Source organism: Aspergillus ruber, assembly GCF_000600275.1.
Source record: "Aspergillus ruber CBS 135680 unplaced genomic scaffold scaffold00002, whole genome shotgun sequence".
NCBI lineage: Eukaryota > Fungi > Ascomycota > Eurotiomycetes > Eurotiales > Aspergillaceae > Aspergillus > Aspergillus ruber.
The window spans coordinates 227,479-246,455 of record NW_024467298.1 but is presented as its reverse complement, the minus strand read 5'-3'; the positions used below and the strand labels follow the sequence as shown (position 1 = coordinate 246,455).

The 18,977-nt window shown below is 49.7% G+C and overlaps 5 protein-coding genes across 5 annotated transcripts; 2 read left to right on the top strand and 3 right to left on the bottom strand.

The window, feature by feature from the left end:
• Positions 1 to 1,202: 1,202 nt before the first annotated feature.
• EURHEDRAFT_117327 (uncharacterized protein) lies at positions 1,203 to 3,779 on the top strand. The gene is made up of 4 exons (XM_040777700.1): positions 1,203 to 1,253; positions 1,384 to 2,465; positions 2,512 to 3,358; positions 3,411 to 3,779. Exons 2-4 carry the CDS (start codon positions 1,569 to 1,571, stop codon positions 3,740 to 3,742), a joined length of 2,076 nt encoding a protein of 691 aa, XP_040642537.1. The 5' UTR covers positions 1,203 to 1,253; positions 1,384 to 1,568; the 3' UTR covers positions 3,743 to 3,779.
• Positions 3,780 to 10,672: 6,893 nt separating this feature from the next.
• Positions 10,673 to 12,284, bottom strand: EURHEDRAFT_373934 (elongation of very long chain fatty acids protein; the record flags this gene model as incomplete). Its single annotated transcript, XM_040778587.1, has 2 exons — positions 10,673 to 11,437; positions 11,493 to 12,284. 2 exons carry the CDS (start codon positions 12,282 to 12,284, stop codon positions 10,673 to 10,675), a joined length of 1,557 nt encoding a protein of 518 aa, XP_040642536.1.
• Positions 12,285 to 12,699: 415 nt separating this feature from the next.
• Positions 12,700 to 14,544, bottom strand: EURHEDRAFT_408058 (uncharacterized protein). Its single transcript, XM_040780732.1, has 2 exons — positions 14,263 to 14,544; positions 12,700 to 14,209 (listed from the first exon to the last, which is right to left on the bottom strand). The coding sequence occupies exons 1-2, from the start codon at positions 14,362 to 14,364 to the stop codon at positions 12,944 to 12,946; spliced, it is 1,368 nt and encodes a 455-aa protein (XP_040642535.1). The 5' UTR covers positions 14,365 to 14,544; the 3' UTR covers positions 12,700 to 12,943.
• Positions 14,545 to 15,472: 928 nt separating this feature from the next.
• Positions 15,473 to 16,480, top strand: EURHEDRAFT_399172 (uncharacterized protein; the record flags this gene model as incomplete). The annotated part of the gene is made up of 1 exon (XM_040779904.1): positions 15,473 to 16,480. One exon carries the CDS (start codon positions 15,473 to 15,475, stop codon positions 16,478 to 16,480), a length of 1,008 nt encoding a protein of 335 aa, XP_040642534.1.
• A 121-nt stretch (positions 16,481 to 16,601) lies between these two features.
• Positions 16,602 to 18,845, bottom strand: EURHEDRAFT_446994 (pseudouridine synthase PUS7; the record flags this gene model as incomplete). Its single annotated transcript, XM_040783640.1, has 2 exons — positions 16,602 to 18,597; positions 18,652 to 18,845. 2 exons carry the CDS (start codon positions 18,843 to 18,845, stop codon positions 16,602 to 16,604), a joined length of 2,190 nt encoding a protein of 729 aa, XP_040642533.1.
• Positions 18,846 to 18,977: the final 132 nt, after the last annotated feature.

Below are 18,977 nucleotides of genomic sequence, written 5' to 3'. Positions count from 1 at the left end.
TGCCTACTCTTATCTCCATGTTCCGAGCAACCGCGGACACTGGAGAAAAGGGTCTAACGTTGATTTTTATACACTGTAGTTATAGCGCATTGCCGTAACTGGTAAGCCCTGTTAATCAGTGAGAAACTATTCTGCAATGTGATATATAGCTTAAATAGTAGTATGAATACTCTCTCCTCTGCCTGCAACTCTCAAGTAATCGAGTCTCAGAGTCGAGTCCCAAACAGGAATAGTGTCGAATTAGGGGAGGTGGATCCGGCCGGAGGCAGAACTTGGCTGTGATTGGCTAATTGTTGCACCGATACGACAGTGGATTCAGGAGAGTGTAATATAGCAGTATTTTAGAAGAGAGTGATGTTGTAGAGTACTTGTAAAGAGAGAGAGAAAGCAAAGAAAGAAAAAGTAATATACCCGTTATGCTGGGCTGTCAGGAACAAAAGTAAAACAAAGAAGTATCCTCTGGGTGTCTCCCGTCGGCTCCGCTATCACAATGTGCAATAATAGTGATAGTATGATGTACTCCGTACTAGTAATAGCAGAAATAATACTGCCACTAAGAATACTATCAGAAGAATTATCATAAAAAAAATGAAATAAAATAGAAAAGGTCGTGGTGACTTTCTCTGTCTACCAGTACTTACTAGTAATACTGGTGGTGTCCCCTATTATCCATCCACCATCCGCCCATCTTCTCTCGTCTCACAACCTCTCCCCGATTCCCCTCCTCTCTTGTCTCTCTCTTTTCTTTTCTTTCTTTTCTCGTTTTCTATCTCGATTCTATTGACCTTTACTTCTTTTTCATCACTTTTCTATCTCTTTTTCTTGTAATTTGTGTCTCTCCCCCTCCCGACGTCGCGCGCTCTCTCTTTTCCCCCTTTTCCCTCTCCCGCCCGCCAACCAAACCACCCCCCCAAAGGCCAGCAGTGATCGGCCCATCAGTCGCCTCGCTTGAACATTCCTTGACATCTCTTCGTCTTCATTTCGTTCATCTTAATTCATCATCTTCTGTATCAGCCCGGGTGGTGTGCAACGGTCGTACATGGCTCGACAATAGCAGCACGTCGCCTTCCGACCATCCTGGAACCTTGCTGTTCCGTTTATTCTCTCGCCCTTAAGGTCGTCGTCGTCTCACCGTTTCATCTTCTCGTTCCTCGTCCATCGTCCCTCGTCTTCTTGAAGAACCTGCATTTTTCTCCTCGATTCTCGTCATACCGCATTCTGTGTTTCGTTTCCTGTTGCATCGATCCTCTTAGGTACGACTCCCTGATAAGACCTTATCTTTTTTTTTTTTTTTCTTGCGTGACAGGGAGGCCAAGGGGTTGAGAATACAGGACAATTGACAGCCTCGTTCACTGCAGTGTGCTGACATTCATCCAATTTTAGACCCTTGATTTCTCCGATTGTCCCTGTTTCGTGTCGATTTCGCTGCGCGGTACCGTACCCGTTCGCTTGTCGAGATTCGTCATCCCCTGAATCGTCCTCAAAACACGCGTCCAACCATCCAACCCTGGGAGGATACGTGGTGGAGGAAACAGCAAATAGAAGTCATTAAAAGACAAAAAAACATCATGGCTGCATTGGTCCAGACGATCCCTCAGCAAACTAGTACGGTTCCTGTGCTGCAGACTCGTCCCGCTTCGTCTTCCTCGCAGCAACATCATCAACATCACCACCATACCGCTCGCAATCCCTCCATGTCTTGGAACCCTTACGCCCCGGCGGGCAGCTCTGGGAGCTATCGACCTAATGGTCACCAGGCTGTGACCTCTTACAATACCCCCAATACCCCCAACCCGCAGAACCGTCAGTCCTGGAACCCTCATCTTCGGCCAGAGAACCGTACCATCTCGGCCCCGTCCGCTCCGCCGCTGACGGCTCATGCCGGAGGCTCTTCGCATTCTGTGAATCATCCTGCAGCTGGTCCTGTATCTTCGACGCCTCCAATGCATCTCTCCAAGGACGACTCGGCCATTCCCACTCGCAAGCCCACATCGGATCAAACTATTCGACCCCTCTCGACCGTGAATCTCCCCTCAGCCTCGCCCCTGATGAACATATCCTCTCCTACTGTCGCCAAACCCTCGCCAGATCGTTATCGTCGTGGAAACCGACGGGCGGAAGGTGCTGCGGGTGCACAGTCCACCAATTCCGCTTCTCATCAGTCGGGGTCAAGTGTTGACGATAATCAACTGGCTTCTCTCCCCGGCCATCCTACTGCCCGGGGGCACGTCCGGGTCTCGAGTGCCGATGATACCACTCGTTCTGATAGACCGCAGACGGAGCTGGCCAAGAGATATCGACGAAGGAGCTGGGGTAACATGGATAATGCTGGTCTCATTAATCTACAGCTTCATCTGCCTTCCGCATCGCCTACGCCCTCCACTACTGGCCAGGATTACTTTGATCAAACCCGGCCTGCCCAGAACGAGGGAAGCACCCCTGCGGCACAGTCCTCGACTTCTACTGTACGTTTTTTATTCTTCTTCTTTGACACCAAAACTAACTGGATAGGTTCGTGATGGTGACTCGTCCTCGTCAACTCGAGGCAAGCCCGATGACACAAGAGTGAACAAACCCTCGCCGTTATCGCAACCCGTTTCGGCCGACGCCAGTCCTTCCAACCCTCCGACACCTCAAGCCGCTCCCAAGGAGCGCAACATGCCCACGGGTCCCGCACATAGCCCTGCCACACAGCGCGCCGCAGAGTTAGCTAACATTGGCGCCAAGGGACCGGGCAAGTCGCGATTGCGACGTGCATTCTCATTTGGAAGTGCTTCTGAGCTGCTCAAGGCCTCGAATAATGCGCAGAAAAAGGAAGCACTCTCAGTGGAACAGACACGACGGGAACTGCTCAAGGAGGAGCTAGGCGCGGAGCAAGCCGCTATTGCAGAGCAACAGGAAGCCAGTGGCTTGGGCGAAAGTATCTACTCGCATTACCAAGGGCATCTATTTAACCGTTCCAACGATAATTTGTCCGTTTCCTCTACCGCTTCGTCAGCGTCAGTAATGCTACGCAAGATGGGCAAGGGTATGAAGAAATCGACACGATCGTTGGTCGGATTGTTCCGTCCCAAGTCAGTTATGAGCACTACTTCGACAGATGGCCTCCCCGTGGACGCTAGCGCCCCACAGGTGTCCATGGTTAATGTCGAGGCGGACCGGAACAATGTTGCAGTTAATGCTGATCCCCAGGACCTTCCCCGCGGGGGTACGGTCTTCCCCAAGGTGGAACCAAATTCCCAGGAGGCTGGAGCTGGTGCGAGCGGCACAAGCTCAGATGGATCGCGGAAGAGCATCGTGGGAAGCGACAACGAGCGGGCAGAGGTTCTGGCAGCCGTTAGGAAGGGAATTTTGAAGAGTGAGTTGACAATTCAAAGCCACCAAGAAGCAAGATCTAACAGATTATGCAGAAACCCATTCCGAACCTGCTTTGTCGACACCTGCCAAACAGAGAGATGCCAGCAGTGAATCACCACACTCGAGTACTCCCAGCACACCCGAAGACCGGTCCGGAAGCCGGGTCAAGATCGCCGGCGAGGATTACTTTACTGAATCGAAGGGTGCACCGAGTCCCCCAATGGCTCCTAAGAGTCTGATCTTCAGCCCTCGCATTCAGCTCCATGATACATGGACCAGCGGCGAGTACGATCGCCGGGGTGATGTTGCGACCTGCAACCGGTTGACTCCTCTTCTCGCCCAGCAGATCAAGGAGGAGCTTAACAACTTCAAGATGGTGAGTTAAGCCATAGGGTCGGATTGGGTCGAGTCGAGTTGACGGCTGCTAACTGATAATAGGAGATGGAGGTTCACGAGACCTCAAAAGTTTACACCCACTTCCTTTAATTTGCAGCATTCGATGGCGTTTCGTTTCTTCATTTTGCATGGTGTCATTTGTCGTTTCCTTTTAGAGCGATCCTTGTTTCTTTCGATTGCGCGTTCGACTCTGTCATGAATGTCCATTACATTCATGGCGCGGATTACGACCATCGCCTCTCTTGACGCGTTCCTGGGAGTTACGGTGAAAGCAACGTCCTAGTCCTGCTCTACTCGGTCCCTGTTTACCGGGTGATTTAATTCCCTCTTTCTAACCAGCGGGGTGTTGAATGTTGGAAATATCCCATGCCATTGACCACTGGGATCATTTGGCCTCGATCTATTGCATGCTGATTTTGAGCATCGATCTACCTATCGTTTTTCGGCCCATGACGTACATGGTTTCTTTTCTCTTTACCATTTTAAATAACTGCATTTTTTTTTTCTCTTATTTTTGAAAGTGAAAATTGGTTTTTCCTTTTTGTTTTTGCACTGGCCGGCTTTTTTGATTCATTCGCTCACTTTTTTTTTTATCTTTTTTTTTTTTTTTTTTTAACGAATGGACCCAGTCCCCTGAGTACCCATTTAGATCTCTTATTTCTTTTTCTTCTCTTGTACTGTGCATATGTTTTTGTGTGTATCCTTTATCACTCTTTTTTTCTCATTTGTTTGTCGGTAATCTTGGGTTGGATGATACGGATCTGGAACGAGAAATCAGCTTTCTCTTCAATTACTTTCTTTTCGCGTTTTTAATTGCGTGAGATATTTTGTGATTAACTGCATCATGGACGTTGTCACCTACTTAGGGTCATCTGTAACCCATATTACTTCCAATGAGTTCGCTGGTCATGAGTTGAGCTAGGTAGATAAGAATCGCAACTCTATTCGGGATTGCTAGTAACGTGCAAGTAGATAGACCAGAATGCCTTCTATAATCTGTCCATATCTGTTACTTCGATCCACGAGGACATAGTCCTGGATACATTCAGACGGACTCACCCACAATTGACACCCCACCCCGTGGACATCTCCAGATTTTCACCCCGCATTATGGTCCCTTCTCGATCCCGCGTCCGACAGATGACAGAAATTACCGATGTCTGCACTACCACGGTGGTTACCATTAATATGGAATCTGAAGTGTTGTACAATGGATGTATTATTATTGCAAGATCCCGTAGGGCAGATGACCCGGTTCCGGATGGAAAAGGTAGAAGGCATGGTCCCATTCTGAACAGGGTCCAGGTTCACTCACCAGACTCTGTACATCTTATTCGTGGGGTATTAATTATATACAGCCTCCCCTAATTTGCTTAATGTACGAACAGGGACCAACAAGGAAGTCCCCTCGAGTCTCAAGTTAAACAAACGGTAAACCGGCATTAGACCACCCCGGATCCATAATGCTTATGGGTCATGGGATCTTATCTCGCCATGCACGCTGCTGTCCAGAAATATGCGGGGTTGATTTTCCTTCGGTTCGGCTTTTTCTGGGGTTCAGAGGCTATTTTGTACGACGCCTTCCCTGCCCTTGTCCTTGTCCCTGGAGACGAGGAAGGGTGCTGAAGGGAACGTGGCAGCCTGGCTGCTTTGATTATACGTCTTGTTTTAGGGTTGAGGGGATGAAATTTTGGCTGGATAGAGATAGAGCGGCTGTTAAAGTTATAAGGATAATCAGTTCTAGATATGATACATAAATTGGGATAGATATAAAGGGACCGGGATTGAGCTCTATAGCCTGCATAGCCCGTAAAACAAGATATTAATATTCTCCGGTCACTATGTATTATATGCTACGTCGATGCTATTTATCTGAAAAGACAAACAGCCCGAGCAAAACGATTGTGGCAGAGGACCTTTGGGCGTCCTATTTGATCTTTTTCGCTCGTGGCTTGTTGTATGCCCTGATAGCGCCTTTCAGTTAGGTGATACGAGTAAGGTTTGTCGATGGAAAATGGGCAGTAGTGGTTCACAGTTGAACAGGGATTGGTATTATGACGAACTTCGAGGAATCAAGTATACAAATTTCGGTGTCCATGTTGAATTGCTTCTGTCCTGTGGCTTTTGATATCTGATCGGCAGCTGCGGTTCTCCCGCCATTTGTAGATGCACCGCGTTGCATCTACCAGAGACATATATCCGTCTTCAGTCTTTTGGCCATCACGACTTTTGTAAAGTTTTGTGGCATCTGTCAATGTCGACTTCGGAAATCAGTTTCCCTTAGGGATGTAAAACAGTATACAAAATATCTTGTCGAATTGCTGCACCATACACGACGCAAATATCAGCAGACACGGTTGATGTGCCTAAGGAAATTGGGCTGTCGGCCATGTGTCATAGTCGAGGCTCCACAAAAAGCATGATTTTCCTTAGAAGATTGCACACGTTTTCAAAAACCCAGCATCGTTGAGACATGTTGCGATAGACAGATGTAGCTACCAAAATTTGCCATCGTCGTGTATCACCGACAGCTCGCGAGGCCTATGCCTTCCCACAAGTAGAGAGGGTGGCCATCCACGCAATATGTCCACAAGGATGGGACAGCATGTGTCTTCAAATGTCCAGCCCTTGTTTTAGTACCATCTCAAGACCTCACTGCATCCAGATTACCCATACTGCATAATTCGTTGCATTGCGCTTATAGCTTGTCTGGAGCTGACGCTATGGAATGTCCATTGTTTTGTTTATGTCGGTTTTCATATCGTCAAATAGACCGTGGTTCGCCGGCTCCAGCCTGATTCCCTCTTGCGAAAATTGTAAGGCTGAGTCTCAGGCGGAAGTTGTTCAAGTCATTTAGTCAGGAGAAAAAGACACGGGAGCTTGAATTTTATGCCGCTCGAAAGATCCCTTCAGGGATTTGCGTATACTATCCGAGAAAGATAAAAGCATATAGTAAGCCAATGCTATAGATAAAATGGTACGTTTCAGCGCGATTTCTGAAGTCGATGCATTTCCTTTTGATTGTTTTGTGCTAACCCTTTGGCTGTGGGGTACCTGCCTTAAGTGGTAATTTTTTTTCAGCACACGCACAGAGATGTTTCAGGGCCTGGTTGATTTCTTAGATTCGATTTGTGTCTTCATCTGTTAGTGTTCTCAGCGTCATCACAGCCTCTGAAGAGTAAATCAGAAGTTCACGCATTGGTCTGAGGCCCAAATACCTATTAAAGAGCATTCTAGGGCTGAGTTCCAACTACCAGGAGCTACCGGGACGCATTCATGGGTAGGATGGCTTTTTTTAGTGGGACCACACCATAATCAGTATGAAGCAGAGCGAGGCCTCCGAAAGGGAGCCCTTCTGACAGATACTCGGCCAAGAAAAACAAGCAAGAAGCCCTGTATTCTGCTAGTTGTGAATTCTCTCGAATGATCACAACCATTATTTGAAAAGCAGTGCATTTACCTGCTAATGTCTTTTGGGTAACAGATGCCTTGCCGAAAATAACCTGTATTCAAGCTGACAGTTTGCCAGGATATTCTTGTGTCAAATGTTTTTCCATCTGCCGTGTTGTTGCTCGATGAAAAGGTTTCAGACTGGGTCCCTTTTAATTGAACATTTTAGCTGCTGTTGGGTTGGAGCAATTGCTAGAATATTTTTAATCTTCGAGGACATCTCTCGCACTTGTACCCAGGTAGGGTGGTTTCCCCCCTCAACTCTGAATTCTTTTGTTTGTTGATCTCGCGGGACTTTCCCCAGCGAAGGTATTGCGATAAAACACTGAACTATATGCTCCATAAAGAGCAACATATCTACTTCCATTTAGTCAGGATATTGATATGCTGCGGAGAAGAACCACCCACCCTGTGCTGGGTGTATGGAGCATCGTACTCGACGACCTATGTGCTTCAAATTAAATCGCCGGTAACTTGTCGAACAAACGATTGTTGTCAAATTAACATCATTCCGGACAAGATTGCAATACCAGTACATGCACCAATTGCTTCCTCGCAGCTAGTGCATAGTTCCCATGCCTTTTTCATAAGCGTCAAGATAGCCGGTAATCATACCGACTTGTCGAAATTTGCCTTGACAATGTAAGTATTGATCGAATCTTTGCGATTGAAGCAAGGGTGGTCTTTCAGAAATGGCCAGATTCTGTCGTGATAATACTCAGGCCTCTGCCATCTGTTGAATGAGTATAAACAAAACAAAACGAGGCGAGCGGGGGGATATCCTTGGAGTGCTTGCGAGAGAAACCCCAAGAGACCATAGCTCTCAGTGCAGTTGCCGAAGCGCGTTGGTTCAGGTCCGTGTTGGTCGATGGGAGGGCTCTTGGCCAAAGGTCAGCCCTGGAGCCAGACACTCATCGCCTACCAGCGAAAATTTGGCCTTTCCAACTTCTTGCTCCCAAGCCCCAGTCAGTTGTGGATTGAACGCATATCTATCCAACGATACCCCAGAGAAGAAGTCACCATTTCCGGCTCCCTTGTCCCACATGCAGCCGTACATGAAGGGAATTTTCGAGCCCAGCTGCTTACACCACTGCGCAAACACCGCCGCCAATGGCAAGTAGAAGTTGTGCTTAGTGCACCTGCTGGTGCTGTGGTCAGGAAGAAAGTAATAGCCCGAGGAGGTCCTAGAGGCTCCAGTATGACATGGCCCCATGTCATAACTTCTTCGCCCGGAAGCCTGATTCTATCCTTCAATCAATTCTTCGTTTAGCTCCCGGAGGATGTGCTTGTCTGGCTTCAGGACGGTGTTTCGGAATTCGCTCCCATTGGGGAAGCTGTATGATAAAACCAGGACTGTCAGGGAATGACCGTGAGAGATCAGAGCAGCATTGAGGGCCAACACTCACCTAAGTGCCTTGACGTAGTCCCTGATCTTGCCAAGTTCCTCCTGTTGGTCTGCCATCATGCCATAAGTGGCTGGGCTCTGAAAACATTATCCAGAAATCTCAAGGCCTCTTCTTGCTCGCTAATAACCCCCATGGTACAGAGCAGTCTGCCTCGAAGCAAAGCCAACCTGGTTTGTATACCAAGTGTAAGTCTAATCCGGGTTGACACCCCACATCTGAAATTATCTTCTCGAGGAGAGCGCATAACCTACCTATCTGTTCTTGACTTAAGAAAAAAAATTGCTCGGGTTTCAGAGCTTGAGATTGCCTCGAGGCACTTCTCCGCTAAGGACAAGACAGATCTTGCAGCCTTGTAACTTCAGCTTCGTAAAGCTTCTTAAAAAAACATAGTTCCTTCAGAATGTGCAGAGTAATCGTGGTTATGGATCAGATAGATTTTGCAAATGGTAGCAAGTAGATTACATGGGGCTGAGACGGAAGTGCTAGTACAACCATTAATCCTGTTGGCAGTGAATACGGCAATAAAAGCTCAAGTAGTCATTTGTAAAGTGTCCCATACCTCAAAGCCCTCTATCCTCTGGTATTCACTATATTCATGATAATACCCAAATCCCTAAGAGTCAGGACCTCGCAAATGCCAATGTCGATCTGGTTCCAAAAATAGAACTTTTCATCGGCTTCAAACGTCACTTTACGATTACCAACTTTGGCGTAGAATCCATAATGGGCCCAGCTCTTTTGAGGTTCAGGTTTGTCGGGTGAACGAGGCGCAATAGAAAGTTCCAAGCACCAACCGGGATTGTGCGGTATCTTTCGGAGGTGACGAGCCACGTTGGTTCCTGCTTCTCGACTCATGAAAGCCCTGAAACATGCCAGGACTTCTTCATTGTCCGACTCAGAAACCCTTCAATTCAAGGGCGAAAAGGCCAAGGACAAGAATACGGCACACTTTCTGTGGCCTAGAGCTGCATCGTCATTGGGAGCACCGCTATTTGGGGCACTATTGAAACCCACACCAAATACATTCTCCCCCCAACAAGATTCATACGGAAACCAGATTTCCAAAAGATCGTATGCATTTAGCCCCTGGCTTTCTGGACAGTGAAGCGAAATGCTTCGGGGATCGGATCTGAATCCTGTGGGATGTGAGGAGGCTCTGGAAACTGATCAATTTCTCGCGGTTATCTCTCGACTTATTGCCAACGAGTTACCGTTGTGCATTGTCCAGGAATTCATATATACATGCGGGTCATTTTGCATGTGTGTAGGCGAGAGGATCACGGGTCAATAGCCCATCTCTCCACGAGATGTAAAATGCCAAAATAGTAACAGGTGGCTGTAGGCTACGTGCCAGTATGTTTCATTGTAGATAGATCACGGTAGATAGGAAGTGGGTGTAGATGAAAATACCTTGCCTGTAGTTTAGAGAAAAAGCAAGTAAACACCATTGACACCAGCAAAGGGCTTGTATTGAATTAATACCTCATCTTTATCTTAATGATCCTCTCCATCCACCGCAAATACCCTGCAGCGACACTGGACCGGTAGAGCTCAAAACAATCAATGTATTTGAGAACCTGGAAAATATACAAACTGGCCTTGCAAGGTAAAAATACTTCACTACGAGTGTTCTTGTTCTCGAAAGGTCCAGGCAATAAATATGGATGACGACCAATGACTCTAGTCACAGCGCGAATCCAGTCTTCCGACTGAATGATATCTAGATATTATCTATAATATACACATCCAACCTGCCAGCATCACCAGTCCTATTGCCCAGAGACAAGCGACACATAAGATATTTACAAACAGCTGCAAACGTGCAAGAAGCAACCAACCCTGATAACTCCGTGGGAAATGTAGCATAACAATGGAAATAGAAATAGACGGGAAAAGGGAAAACGTGGTAATCGTGTTATCGGAACGAAACATCACTGCTCTCGTGTTGTCATCACTCATGATGATAAGTGGTTTGTTTTGGTGTTAGTTTTGGTGACCGACGGGTGGTGAGAATCAGCCCACGGTATGAAAGAGCGAGAATGCAAATGAGACCGTCTAACCGACTAAGACTGTAAAACCCCGTAAGGATTCGTAGTCTGCGCAGGAGAGCTACCAGCACCGCCCTCAGGCTTCTTAACTCCCTTCTTAACAGGCGAGAATCCCTCCTGGCGACCACCCGCAGCCTTCTTGGCAGCCGAAGAGCGCGTTCTGATCGGAGAGTCCTTGGGCTGGTTGTTGACAGCGATAGGAGCCTTGCCATTGCTAGTCTGGGCCTTGATAGCTGCTTCATCCTCGGTGGCCTCGGTTGTCTCGCTGGTCTCGCCGTTGACCTCGACAGCCTTTTGGATCTCGCGGCTGACGCCCTTCAGAGCATCCATACCGGCCTTTTCAGCGGCGTGCATGTGGGTAGGCTGGGGAGCACTAGGCTCCTTGCGGTACAGGTAGGAGCGGACGAAGAATCGGACGAAGAGGTAGGTCAGAGGCAGAAGATACGAGACGTTGAGCGAAACGGCGAAAGTCTGACCAGTGGTGTCCAGACAGGGGACCACGCGGTACTCGACGTCTGGGAGCTTCGAACCAACGCTGGGGACACCAATGGGCTGCTGCTGACTGGAGGCCAAGCCAAGCTTCTTCAACCACGACCCAGAGATACCAGCACCAGCACTGGCCTCATGCGCATCCCAGAAGGGAAGGGTGTAGCTAACGAACAGATACGAGGCAGCCATGGTGGTTCCAAAGAGGAATTGGGTGATTTGCATCGTAGTCAAGGACCGCTTGATCATACCGGGGACACGGATGCGGAGAGCGGTAAAGGTGTAGTAGGTGTACTGCAGCCACACGGTCAGTTAAGGCACAACAAGGGGAATCTCCAAGGGAAAGTACCATCATCGCATGAATGAATGAGTTGACCAGAGAAAAGATCCAGATCGGGGCCGCGACGTAGCGAATACCAGCCCACATGCACATCATAGCACCGGTATGGTGGTAAGTCTGCAAAGTCGAGCTCTTCTTGCCCTTGGCCAGGATAATCGCCGTGTCGAAAACCTCGTAGAACTTGGAGAGGTAGAAAATCCAACCCAAAAAGGCAAGACCCTGGTTCCACAGACGGCCATCATCAAGCGGATCCGGGATACCACCCTCAACCAACGAGAACTGCGGGTTGGGGATGGTCCATTGCTCCGTAGTAATGTTGTATAGCGCGGCATTGCCATATCCACGAGGACCGCCGATCTTGCACAGCGAATCCGCCCACCCAACTAGCCCGTCGGGGTTATTGAAGCCGGGCATCGAGTTGCGGAAGGCCCTGACCATACCAGCGAAGGTCCAAGCGGAGTAGATAGCAAGAAAGACATTGTGCAGGATGACGAAGACCTTGAACCAGCGGGTCTGGCTGAAAGCGTATGGCTTGTATCCGCGACTCTTGTTCACGCGATTGAGCAGCACGACGGTGATGGCATAGAGGGAGGCAATGGTAACGGGGACACGGACGTCGAGGAGCTGGTCATAGAGCTCGGGAGGAATGTTGAATGGCTGGTACCAGGTGGGTTCAGCGAGTTGTGGTGCCGGGAGAGTCGCGGGGAGTTCGTTGGGAGGAAATTTCAGCAGGGAGGCATGAGGGAGACCAATGCGCACGGTGGCCGGGCCCGACGGGGTGACCAGGTTGTAGTCGAACATTGTGTGCTTTTTTGGACTGAGCTAGTCGAGAGGAATAGAGAGAAAAGAGAGAAGGAAGAGGAAAAAGGAGGGTGGAGGAATTTTATAGCGGTGATCCGCAGCCAAAGCTGTGCTATACAGAAAGAATGAGGCCCAATTGGCTGGCCTACCGGACCTGGAGACAACAAAAGGCAGAGCTGACCCAATTTTGAACTACAGAGTATTCGTAGATTGACTGAATAATGTGTTGCCTTTTCCGTTCAGCCTCAGGCTTTTTTTTTTTTTTTTTTTTTTGAGTGGTGGATCCGCGCGGTGCATTTGTTGGGGATTGGCAGTCCTTCCAACCTCGGCTCCCAACGATTTAGGATTTACATCTTGTGAATCTTGATACATACTACTACATACCAGAGTGGAAGAACACTTTTATTGAAATACTCCGTATAGATTTACTGATTGATTACTCCTACTTCATACAGATAAGATGTTATCCCTGCATCTTTTTTTTTTCTTTTTCTCATCTCCGGATTACTTACCCCGGATGGCACGTGACCTGGTCCCAATTAGGCAGAAATAGCGACTACAGCTACAAACCAGTTGTACAGTGACTACTCGTGTTCTTAGGGTCATTCAGCAGTGCACATCTTCTATTGATACAAGTACAACCATAAAGTTACACGATATCATACAATCCTAGGTTTGGAACTGAGCGGCAACGGGGGAGGTCCCGAAGGAGACGGCGTTTGGACCGACGGAGCCCGGATATCCGCACGTTTTGGTGGCGGCGGAGGCGGCTTCTTCTTAGCTATGCTCTCCACCCCCGCATTTGATGTGGACGGGGATGATGCTGATGCCCGCGGAGGTGGTGGTGCTGGTCGTTGACTAGGCTGAGACTTTTGCCCCTCGACATATGTACCAATTCGCTTCGATAGCCCGCTCATTTTCTGTTTGCCGGCATCGATCTTGTCTGCATGTTGTTCGCGGAAATTGCCCATCTTCTCTTTCCCGGTGTCGATTTTGTCTGAATGTTGCTCGCGGAAATTGCCCATCTTTTCTTTCCCGCTATCGATCTTGTCTGAATGTTGCTCGCGGAAGTTGCCCATCTTTTGTTTGCCGGCATCGATCTTGTCCGCATGTTGGTCGCGGAAGTTGCTGATCGTAGACCTGAATCCCCCAGAGCCTGTGGCCGGCGGTGGGGTATCTTGAGTATCCTGTGCCGGGTTACTCGTGCCTCGTCCAGGCGGGGGAGGGGGTGCAGGTCGACCGTAAGACGATCCCGTTTTCATCTGAGAGAAACGGCTCTGCAGCTCGTTGACAGGGGTCCCCGCTGGTGAGGCAGTGCTCCGCCGATCCTGACTTTCGCCCCCCACTCCAAGAGCAGGAACGGAGACACCGGCATTTGCCAGTCGAGATGTTGCACTTTGGTTAACATATCCCTCCGACGCTGGTCCTAGTCCCGGTTGTGGTATCGGCGAGTATGCAGGCGGAGACTGTACGGGGGTGGAATTCGTTCGCGGAGGCAGGCGCGGCGGAAGACTGGGTGGAGGTCTTGAGTTCGAGTTTCCCGAAGACGCAGAACTCCCTGTGATTGAGGAACCCACGCGCTTCGGCGGTGGTGGAAGATGATCTGTCCTCAGTCCCGTTGTATTGGCCCGATATGGTGCCGGAGGTGCAGCCCGCCTCTCTTCTTCCGCCGCTTGTTCTTCTGCTTCGCGTGCCTCAATCTCCACCTCGTGTTGCTGCTGTTGATAAATCTGTTCTTGTTGTAGCGGAGCGCCTAGACCACTGCGATCCGGAGTCGTTTCGTTCGGGAGTGCGGACGGGCCGTGGTACTTTACATGTTTCGGAGGAGGTCCAAACGATGAGGGGTCTTTAAGCGAGGATAGCGGCGTGGAGGTGTGATCTGATTTTTCGCTGCTTGGGTCTTTGCCTTTTCCCATCCATCCTGCCTGCATGAAGATTAGTATTTGCCGTTCCCGTAGTGATGGTGGTATGAACAGACCACTTGGTTGATTCCTTTGAAATCGCTTCTCCAGCTTTCTTTTCCACCATCGCGGCCTTTTGGGTGCCAGCCCTCTTTCATGATACCTTTGAAACCACTCATTTTAAGCGTTTCAGGGTGGTATAGCCCATAGACAATGGTGTAGGTTGGATGATGTTGAACGTCGAGCGTCTCCGCTCTTATCTCCAATCTCCGCAATCACGTGCTTCTGCAAGCGTCTCGCTACCAGGCATTGTTACCAGGGGCGCTTCATCCAGGAACACCTTTTTTACACTCTACTTCCATTCTCTGGGGTACAAAATGATACAGTTAGAATCGATATAGAGAAAAGTGCTGGTTTATCTGCTCTATCCGTACTCCATATCGCTATGCAGGAATCCTGCAAAATGCCGAAACTGACAATCCCACACTAAATCCTTCAGCAACAGATAAAATGTGATATCTGCAAAATCATGGCACCGTCTCTGGCTAATGCGCCCACTACTCCATTCCAAGTATAACCCGACCTCCACTACTCGGGCGCGTACGCAACGGCATCCGCTTTACCACTCTTTACCAAAGGGGAATGTGTACTCCGGCGCGTACTCTGGCGCATACTCCGGGCGATAACCAGCATCAGATATGAACTTGCGCAGTCTGAGAGTCGCTTAACCTGCTGCTATATTGATACTGGAGCAGGATAATCTATATTACTGTATCATGTGCTACATGCTCGTGTTTGTGTCCGCTATGGTGGCTGATGCTCGCTGATCTCCCCCTCCGGCCTTTCAATATGGACGAATCCAGCAATCAGCATCGTCTGCGCCGTAAGATAGTGCTTGACGCTACTGCGGCTCAGCCTTGTGTGCTTTTTTATTGTCTTTTTTTTTTTTTTTTTTTTTTTTTTTTTTTTTTTGCTTGAGCCGCGTGCTTACTCTTTTCTCCTCTCCTCTCCTCTCCTCTCACCTTGTTTGATTCTTACTGAGGGGTGCATCTCGAGTTTTCCATCCTGATACTTTCTTATATTGATGCCCAAGATGGCCGGATATTAATGACTGAAACTAGCTTTGTTTGATTCTCCTGCCATCTGTGATAGAATATCCAGAGTAAGCAACACGAGTGTGCCTTGTTCGTTTCGAGCGCTAAGAGTTCTTTCAGCATACTTTTCTTTGTTCACGACTGGTCTTATTGGCAACGGAACCCGCATTTTATTCAAAGAAAACCATACCACATGCCTTCATTTGATCGTGAGAATACCTCCCCCAAGAATAGCAGGATGTTCATCCGGATTATCGATCCATACTCACGATTCGCAGCTCGCCCAGACGCTGCCGATACTGACGGCATCGGCTTGCCAGATTCAGGGAAAGACCCGAATGGAGCTCAAAGCTACGATGATGGGATGTACTACGGTACTTCCACATCACAAGCACCACCCGCGGCGTTATCACCGTCTAACGTATCACCATATGAAAGCACTGCCAGTAACAACAACGACGTCACGCCTACAACATCTTCAGCAAACGGCAATACTACTAGCAGTACCACAGACAATTCCAACAGCGACGGCGGCGGCAGCGGCGGCGGCTTGAGAACAAACACCAAAATCGCCATTGCCATCCCCGTTGCCGTAGGCGGCGCAGCACTCATAGCAGCCCTCGTCTTCCTAGTCCTGTTCATGCGCCGACGCAAGCAACGCAAAGCAACAGGAGGAGCAAATACACCTGTCAATTCACAAGTATACATACCAAAAGGAAACCAACATGGACAAGCAACCCCGCAAATGGAAATGGCTGCAGCTACCGACCCAGCCTCAGTCCCGTCAAACAATGACGGCTGGACAATGCCGTCCCAAACACACAACCTGCAACCACCCTTCGACGGCCCTCTCCCGCAACAACACAATTCAGCACCGGTTCTCCCTGAAACGTACCGCTCAAATGACCCAGGTATGGGAATCGGATTAGCTCTAACACCTGAGCACCCAGTTCCCTCGCCATCGCCCCCGTCAGCGGGTGCAGGTGCGGCATTCCCGCGCTCCAGGTCACCGTTTAATCATCCCGATGATACGTTATCAGACATTTCGAGGGTTAGCGGGCGGCGACGTGATATCAATGGTGATGAGGCTGGAGATGCGGATGCAGATGCGGATCGTGCGAGTGTCATTTCTTCTGTTTCGTCGATTGATGAGCATGGACATGGTCATGGTCATGGTCATCGGGAGCTTGGCGGGCATTGATGCGTTTGTTTTAATTTGAGCAATGAATACGTATGAGAATGAAGTTAATGTTGAATCAAACTTTTATTTTATAATCTAAACTCTCGCTCATCATGACTATATAGTTGGTTACACGCTTTATCTATCTGCCTCCAAAATCAGGCGTATAAGCCTTAGCCCTCCCCTTCATCAACTCCCGCAACGCCATGGTAGCATACTGGCTCGTGCCAAGCTGGAACTTGAGCACCACAGCCAATTTCCCTTGTCCAGTCTCTTCCTCCCCAGTCTTCACCTCAGTTTTCTCAGACTCAGGATTAGTGGCAGCCACCAAATCCGTAACAACAAACTGCTCATCGTCCTTCTCATACGTCTTTATTTCGAACGAGTAATCCTCGCCCATCCGACTGAGCAGTTTGCGGTAACCCCCACTAAGACTGACGTCCTTCCATTTACGGCGCATGTCAAATGGGTCTAGGTTTCCGCCCTCCTCACTGCCCATGAAGCGTTTGTAGAAATCCGTCATTGCGTTCGCGGGATATGATATGTCGAATCCAGGAAGCGGGAGAACGATGTCGAAGATTGTGTATTGCCCAGACGCAGCTTCGGTAGCGGAGAGGGCGCGCGCACGCGTGAACTGGTCATCTGCGGCGCGGGCGGAGTCGTGTGCTGCGGGGATAATAATGACTTCGCCATCGGCGTCGACTTCGTTTCTGGTCTCAGTCGAGGCGTCGCCTTCTTTCTCGCGGTGTTCGTGCACGAGGATGAGGTCTCCCTCGACGACCTTATCGCCGTATAACCGCCATCTTTCGCCTGCGGCAAAGTTCCAGACCAGACTCTGGTACGCGTGGACGTACATGAGTCTCAGGTTGCGGGGAATCATCTGCAACGCGCCAATGAAGTCGTTCTTCGAACGGCCGAGGTGGCGGATGAGGTTCATTTCCGCGGAGAACTTGCGGGGCAGTATTTCGAGTGCTTCTGCGCTTTTGCCTGTGCTTTGGAAGTGGTGGATTGCTTGGGCGCGGGCCTTGTCGTCAGTGCTGATGTTTCCTGCGTCCTGGGATTGGTTTTGCACTGCAGCGAGGACGTGTTGGGGGTATTGAAGGATTGCTTCGCAGGCGGCTTTGAAGTCGCCCTGGAGCATTTTCACACCGATGGTGTCGGTGCGCGTGGAGAATGTTCCAAAGCGTTGGAGACCGTAGTAGTTGAAGTAACCGCGTTCGCGAAGGCTGCGGAGGGCGGAGCCGACGAGGTCGTTAGCTCTGGAGGTGGCTGTTTCGCGATCGCTTAGGTCGACGCCAGGGATGTCGAGTTCGCGGAGTGTGATCACGAACTCGTTGCCGTTGAGGTCGCCTAGCTCCAGTCCGTGCTCGCGGTACTCAAAGTCGCCTAGTCTCGCATTGCGCAGCGTCTTGTTCATCTGGGCCAGTCGCTCCGCCTTCACTTTATGCGCGCACGCCCGCTGAACAGTCACACCCCGCCGGTCCTTCGTCCCAGCAAACTGAAACGACTTGGGATTCGTCTTCAATGTTCGTGCCAAGAACGAAATCACCTCCATGGTATCCTTGTTCTCCTTGTAAATCGTAAAGTGCAAATACGGACCACCAAGCTCCTGCCAGTTATTCCGATTCGCATCCCGTCCACCGCGTGCATTCTGTCCACCCTGTCCATTCCGCTTGTTGCGGTTCGGTGCTGCAGAGATCCACATCATACCCTCGCCGTCTGTACTGGATTCGAGCTGCGAGTTGAAAACGCGGCGGATGGCTTGGTGCACTTGGATTCGCTGGTCGCGGTCGGTCATGACGGAGGTAGCGATCTTGTCGAATGCGCTGGGGCGGGCATTGGAGGCTTGCGCCCGTTTGTGCAGGGCAACAATCTTGTCCGTAGCATCTTCGCCGAAGTAGGTGTTCAGTGTGGTGCGGTCCTCGTCGGAGAGGTTGAATTCGGGGGCGGGCTCGGGCGCAGTTTCGGCAGGTTTGGATTCTTCTTCAGCCTTGGGCGCGATATTCTCCGTAGCAGACTCAGCCGCTGGCTCGGGCTTGATATCCTTCTTCTCTTTCTTCTGCTCCGGCGTCGCGATGTTCTTCAGATGCAGAACCTGACCGGTAGTCAAGATCTCATTAACCAGAAAGTCGGTATATCTGTCAAACAACCATCAGTTCAACCCCATACACTTTTTCTTAGATAATACGTACCTCTTCTTCAAAATCCCCGAGAATCCCTCATTCTCCGGGCTAACAAACTCCGTAATCCCAACCTCGATTTCCTTCTGTAATTGAGCATCGTCGGCGGCGGGTTTGGCTGCGACGGCGACTTCTTCGGAGGAAGTGTTGTCGTTGTCGGTCTTCTGTCGCTTGCGCGGTGACTCCACGATATCGGCTCCTTCCATTGTGAGTGTTGAGGTTGAGTGGAAGTTAATGTTGAGTAGTCGGAGCTAGGACGAGACTGAGCTGCGGAGAGTTTTCCGGCTGGATGCGGTATAGCGTGGGGTTATGCGATATTGCCCTATTACCGGATTGGG

Coding starts and splice junctions, on each gene's coding strand:
- EURHEDRAFT_117327 (XM_040777700.1), top strand. CDS start 1,569: ATGGCTGCATTGGTCCAGACGATCCCTCAGCAAACTAGTACGGTTCCT. Junction 2,466..2,511: donor CACAGTCCTCGACTTCTACT/GTACGTTTTTTA, acceptor CTAACTGGATAG/GTTCGTGATGGTGACTCGTC. Junction 3,359..3,410: donor TAGGAAGGGAATTTTGAAGA/GTGAGTTGACAA, acceptor CAGATTATGCAG/AAACCCATTCCGAACCTGCT.
- EURHEDRAFT_408058 (XM_040780732.1), bottom strand. CDS start 14,364: ATGAGTGGTTTCAAAGGTATCATGAAAGAGGGCTGGCACCCAAAAGGC. Junction 14,210..14,262: donor TCAAAGGAATCAACCAAGTG/GTCTGTTCATAC, acceptor ATCTTCATGCAG/GCAGGATGGATGGGAAAAGG.